The sequence below is a fragment of the Nanorana parkeri genome, unplaced genomic scaffold (genome assembly GCF_000935625.1).
Source record: "Nanorana parkeri isolate BGI_ZX_2015 unplaced genomic scaffold, ASM93562v1 scaffold13, whole genome shotgun sequence".
Taxonomy (NCBI): Eukaryota; Metazoa; Chordata; class Amphibia; order Anura; family Dicroglossidae; genus Nanorana; species Nanorana parkeri.
Genome location: NW_017306281.1, coordinates 3,533,586 through 3,539,973, shown reverse-complemented (window position 1 = coordinate 3,539,973; position 6,388 = coordinate 3,533,586). Strand labels below are relative to the sequence as shown.

General features: G+C 41.8%; 1 protein-coding gene across 1 annotated transcript in view; it reads left to right on the top strand.

Annotated features, from left to right (window-relative positions):
* NCOR2 (nuclear receptor corepressor 2) overlaps positions 1-6,388 on the top strand; it is a 432,386-nt gene that overhangs the window by 144,963 nt on the left and 281,035 nt on the right. Inside the window, exon 3 of the mRNA XM_018557336.1 lies at positions 4,181-4,308. Within this exon, the coding sequence (XP_018412838.1) occupies positions 4,181-4,308 (128 nt within the window). The remainder of the gene's footprint in view (positions 1-4,180; positions 4,309-6,388) is intronic.

Genomic DNA, 6,388 nt, shown 5'->3' with positions numbered 1-6,388 from the left:
CCTCCCCCCTTTTCCCGCCCCCCCCCCCCCTTCCCTCTTTTTTGTCCCTCTGTTCTGCCCTGCCTATCCACTCCTTCCTCCCTGTAGCCTGGTTTTACCCCTGGACATCAACAACGTTTGAGCCAACTAAATTTAGTAGTAGCATCATGTACACTAATTTCTCTGTTATTTTCAGTGGATTTACCATTTTCCTGTTTTTTTGGTTGCCATGATTGCAAAGCAGCAGCCTAAAGACGGCACAGGTGCCCCATCTTATCGTGGGTCAGGGCCTGAAAATTGTGCAAAGATTTGAATAAACATGGTGCTAGCTTCAGTTCATTTCATTTGGAGCAGTGAAAGTGGAGCTTAAGGCAGGTTAGCTTGCAGTGAATGTCTAATTGCATTCCTCTCAACTGTCCTTTATTTAGAGGGACTGTCCTTCATTTGGAACTAAATTAACTAATCGATTTTGAAAATAATCGTTAGTTGCAGCTCTAAACTAAATCCTTCTGTCCCTCTTTCCTCCTCAGTTCTGTCTGGTCCAATGTACAAATATCTATGACAAAGTACTATTTAACTGTTGAGAACTATAGCCAAACCTTTTTTTGGTTCTCTTTTGGGTCACAGGAGTACATTTACTAATGTACTCCTCTAACCCAAAATCACAAATAGCGGGCTACTTCCTCCTATATGACAGCGCAGAGCCGCTCTGTAGCCAGGAAAGATCCCAACAATATTGTCAGGATCCACCCCATTGCCTCATTGACAGCTAGCTCTACTTTTCTAGAGCCAGAGCTAACTGTGCCCGCCCCATTCCATCTGTCCCTCCTATGAGCGCAGAGAGAGGGGAGTGGGAAATTCCTGCAGTGAGTTGCCACTGACAGTCCTCGCTTTCTGCAGGGAGAAGCCGTGAGCTGATCGATCTGTGGATTGTGATCGCTGAGTTCTCGAGCTATAGAGCCGTTGTGTGATAGCTGCAGTGTCACACGGCGGCTCAAACTATTGGGAAGATTCATTTTTACTCCTTTAAGTATTATTATGTGCTAAGACCTTTTATCTTATCTCTTAATTATCTTGTTTGCTATTTTGAACTGCCAGTATAAAGGAAAAGTAATGGTGAAAAATATAATTGGTTTAACCAATTATTTTTGCCATATACATTTGTAATGGTACAGATAACTGGGTTCGAGGCAGGGTTGGGTCCATTACCTAAATACATTGTGCTGGAAGATGTCCCTCTTTCTCATCTGAAAAAGTTGGGAGGGTATGCAATTGGGAATTGCCCTTATACTCTAACTTGGTTTGCAAAACATAAAATTGCACTACAGTTCTGCCTTAACTCGCACTAAAAGTTTATCTTCACTCTAAAATAAATAACATCCAAAATGTTGGAGGAAAAACACGTGGGAAACATTTTAGCTGAACACAGGCAATGCAGCTCCCCTTAATTATTCCTTAACATGTCATTCATTTGTAATGCGCTTGTTCGGTGACACTGGCAGTGCCTGAGTTGACATGTCTGTGCAAGATAAAGGCAGATAGAACATGGGAGAGGCTTCCTTCCAATGCATGACTCATTGGACATGACTTATAAAGCGCTGCAGGTTTGGAACACATTTACTGGCTCCTCGGGTGATGGATAATTCCTGTGAGATAGGATCCATGCCCTTGCTTGTACCTTGTCATCTCATAGGCGTATAAATCCCTGTACAAAGTAATGAGGCACAGAAATGTGAAGCAGTACTGAAGGGCTTTGCCCCACGACACCTGCACTTGCAGTAAAGATTTTACAGTAGACAGATTTCAACCACGATTTGACAGCGTGTTTCCCTCTACATTTTTTACTTTCCATTTGTCTTTCACACTGGTAGATACTGCAAATACGACAATTTTTCTTGGCAGCTGCTCGGGGAAGACGAGACACATTTTCCACAAAGTTACTGTACAAATATGTTATGCTGAATACTGATGGTCTGGCTTTGGACACTAGTGTTTCCTGATGTTATGCGCCAAGTCTTCCTGAGTACTTTTTCTTTTTGCTAGATACGCTCTGCAGACAGGGAGGCAAAGCTTAGGAGGATGCCTATATTTCTAATAGTCTAAAGCAAACAATATGATCTTGAATAGTTCATAACACTTAGCATCCAAATATTGCCCAATGTGTGACACTAAGGGCCGCTTAAAAATATTTTGCGGGGATTTTTCTCCATTCCCTGCAGAGTTCTCTCAATCTCTGGGACTAGTATGTTATTTTGATTTAGGTTTTTGGGGATAAGTTGCTGGTATAGTCACAATAATAATTATTGTCATGATGGAATACATTTAAATCTCTAACCAAAGTAAAGTGTACGTCTGGGCAAAGTTATAAAAAAAATATGCAGGACATCTCTGCAATGCAGTGGCGTCGCTACAGGGGGGCATCAAGGTTATCACTTGCCCCCCCGTGTGCCCCCCGCTAACAGTGGCAGCAGTCCCGGCGCTAGCGCAAGGCAAGAGAAATGGAATCCCTGTCCCAGCAGATAACTGTGCCCGGTTATCACACAGTTATCTGCTGGGACAGGGGTTCTCCCCGCTGCAGCCTCACAGACTGTAACGATCTGTGTCAGTTGGGACAGATTGCCGATTACAGCCTGTAAGGAGAGCCCTCCGACAGCCTGTGAGCTTTCCCCCCTGCAGTCTACTCACCTCTCCGCTGCGTCTGCGATCGTCTTCATTCCAGCACCTGACCGCAATAGCCAGCCTGCTATTGGCTCTTTTAAATTGCAGTAGCCAATAACAGGCTGGCTATTGCACCCGCCCACTGTCCGCTGTCAATCAACAGAGGTGGACCTGATAGAAAACTGCAGGTCCCTCCTCTGCTGATTGACAGCAGGCAGTGGGTGGGTGCAGTAGCCAGCCTGTTATTGGCTATTGCAATTTGAAATATCCAATAGCAGGCTGGCTATTGCTCCCAGCAATGAAGTAAAAAAAAGAAAAGTTAAAAAAATAAACTAAACTATTAAAAAAAGTTGCAAAAATAAAGTTAAATTAATAAGAAGTAAAAAATATGTAAAAAAAATAAAGTGAAATAAATAAAAATGTTAAAAAAGTAGAAAAAAATTAAAAAAATTAAGTGAAATAAATAAAAGGTAAAAATTTAAAAAAATTAAGTTTAATAAAAAAATAAAAAAAAAGTTTTAAGAAATAAACTGTTGTGGTATTCAGGATTGTGGGCGGCATTGGACTACATGTCGGAACCGCAGGGCGCAGGTGCCATCCGCAATTAAATCAGCTCTCGGCGCCCTATGGTTGCGACATGCAATGAAAATTATTAGTGCCCCCCCAGATTTGACTGTGGTATCTTATGTGCCCCCCCCTATATATTGTTCCTAGAGTCGCCACTGCTGCAATGTATGCACTTTTCTCTATAACAAATGCTGCAAGTATAGAAAAATGCTTGTTGATCCTGCTAGAAAACCAGTAAGGTCTCAATTTCCTGTAGTGAGCGGACAACGCTGCCTCCACTCAGCTGGAAGGCAATGTTGTCAGCCTGCCTAGTTCTCCCCTGGGGATACAGTAACTCATCCTTATGGAGATGAGGAATGGGGACATGTAGGAGAACTGGGCAGGGCTGACAGCACTGCTTGGGAATTCGGTGTAGCAGAGCCAATGAGTTGTCGGGTTAAACAGGTAGTTAGAAACACATTAGATTTCTCACAGTCCTAAAGGTATTTTTTTGTTTTCCAGCATTTTTAAAGTTATAAAACATGAGGAAATGTGCATGTTTATTTTTTGTCTTGTCTAATTATTGTTTAATTATGGTCTCCCACACATTCCTCTGTTTTTCTGCTCTCTGCCACTTCTCCTGTTTTTTCTGTGCCCCCTCCCCATTCCTGCAGATTACAAAGAGATACATGCCTTCTGTGTAATCTGCAGGACCTGGCTGCCAATTTGACAGCTGGGTCCTGCCCTATATATCAGGAGGGTTAACAGCAATGGGGCTTACAAGCTGTCAACATTGTCACCACAATGTTGTGACTGGTGCACTTCATGCATGGTTAGGAGTTGTATGTTGTATGTATGATATGTCATTCCTACTTCTAAGAGGAAAAAAAAGACAAGCTTAGATTAATAATAAAATAGCTTATTTAGCTACTCTGCCTTAATTTATTGACATTTTTTTTAATAAACTTACATTAAAACTTGTTGGCTTGTTCTGCAGGATGCTAATCTTATGGAGTATCAACACCATTCAAGAGAATACAGCCCTCATCTAAGCTCTAGTTCTGTCCTTCTGCCACAGAGGAGACGGCCATCACTACTATCAAAATTCCAAACAGCGAATGAAAGGTAGGATCTCATCATTGTTGTCCACTGCACAGGCCTTCACCTTACTGTTAAAAAATCAAATGTCTTTATTCCACAGAGAAATTAACAATATAGTAGCATCTATAAATGTTCTGACTGGCCAAAATTGATTAAAGCCGAAATGTGTTTGTCATTATGGCTAACGCAGCACATTGAGTTAGAGAAATGTTTGTACAATGTATAGAATCTCAGATGTTTTGCCCAATTGTCTGGGGTTATGTATGCAAACATGAGATCAGATGACAATACTTTGAGGGACGGTTGTTTGGAAAAGTTGGGAATTTTTGTTACTTCACCATCAGACTCAAACAGTTTAGGGCAATATTTGACAATATCTGGTATCTAATCATTCTGTAAAATGTGCACATGTGGGAATATTTAGGACATGTACAGACAGCTGAAAAGATTATTTATCATCATACTGATTTAAATACCCAACAGTCACTCTCCAGTGTGTGACTCTGTGTGTTGGCATTGTGCATTGACATAGTGCCAGCTAACATAATGAAAGATCAGGCAGCACAGTGGCATAGTGGTTAGTCCTTATGCCTTGCAGCAACAGGGTCCTTGGTTTAGGACACTAGCTGCATGGAATTTGTATGTTCTTCCTGTGCTTGCGTGGGTTTCCCCTGGTTTTCTTCCAATGCCAGTAGGTTCATTGTCTATTGTCTAAATTGCCCCTAGTATGTGTGTGCAGGTTTAAAAAAAAAAAAAAACACATAATAAAAGGTTACATCTTATTGGGTACCTTTTGTTGCACATTATTGATGTTTACACTTTATTATCTAATATGCTTCTCCGTTTTGGTAATCACATTTTTGTAAATCCTTAAGGTAAATATCAGCTGCAGGTAATTGAAATTTATAGCATAATATAACAATTATTTTTAAATACCAATACATCTCCAGGGCTCACATGTCTACTCATGATTCTCTTTCCAAGTATAAGATGAATGACAGTGATCTTTGACGTTTTGCTGAATTTCCAAGAGACTCAAATGATGCCTCAGGGGTTATCTTATTGACTGCTGGTATATTTACAATGCAGCACTGGTGAGGCAAGACTCTGTTAGCTGAATTTATATTAAAAATATGTAGGACAATACACTAGGGGGGTGGGGTGGGGAAGGCAGCTACATCAGCATCCATTGACCGGATATCCAGGGGAATGCCAAGGAGCGCAAATCTCGAGAGATGCCGCTGCAGTACAGTGCGATAGTCTGTTCTCACAATATTTGGACTACTTGACATTCCTCGGGATATTGGCAGAAGTTTGCAGATGTCTCCCTTGCCTAGCTACTGTTGTGGGTAAGTTAAGTATATTAATTTACACATGTTTCTACCTTTTTTTTCCTGATCATTCATTAAGGGACACAGGAGCAGCAGAATTCTGAGATTTGGTTTATACTGGTGCCTACAGGAGGAATTAGGCACTGATAAACAAAAAACATTGGCCAGTACCCGGACCCCACCATGATGCAGGGCTTGTTAGCTGCAAAGCGCTTTAAAGTCAAGGACTCTGACACCTGATACCTGAGCGCACCACAGAGCGCTTTACAGGCCTATCACTACAACTGGGAGTTGCCCTTTAAGAGCTTGGTGTAGTAGGTATCCCTGTTATAATTCTGCCTTAAAGGGTTAACGTTTTGAAGTTTTTTGACAGCTGTGCTATGCACAAACTTACATTGTCTCTTCCCGCCTTTTCAGTGTGAGGTAGTTTTCTGTCACTAGGGTCCTGGGTTTACTTTGGTTTCTCCTTGCTGCTGCCTAATAGTGACGAAGTCTCGTCTGGCCATATAACCCTCATTACTTCAGCAACTGGTTGTGAGTACCCAAGATCTCTTTGGTGTTCTCTCACATACATACTTGCAGATCTGAATGCAAAGAAAGTGGGTCTCTTCAGCTTATGATCCACCAACATCTCCCTGGCAGCATGCAGTGTCCTTCCTGAAGGACCTGATGCAGGCAGCCTAGATCATAGGCCACTACTTGAGCACACATGCTCCTTGGAGTCTTCTCTAGATCTCTAAGGTGTGCCAAAGCCCTTCAGTCTGCTGAGCCTC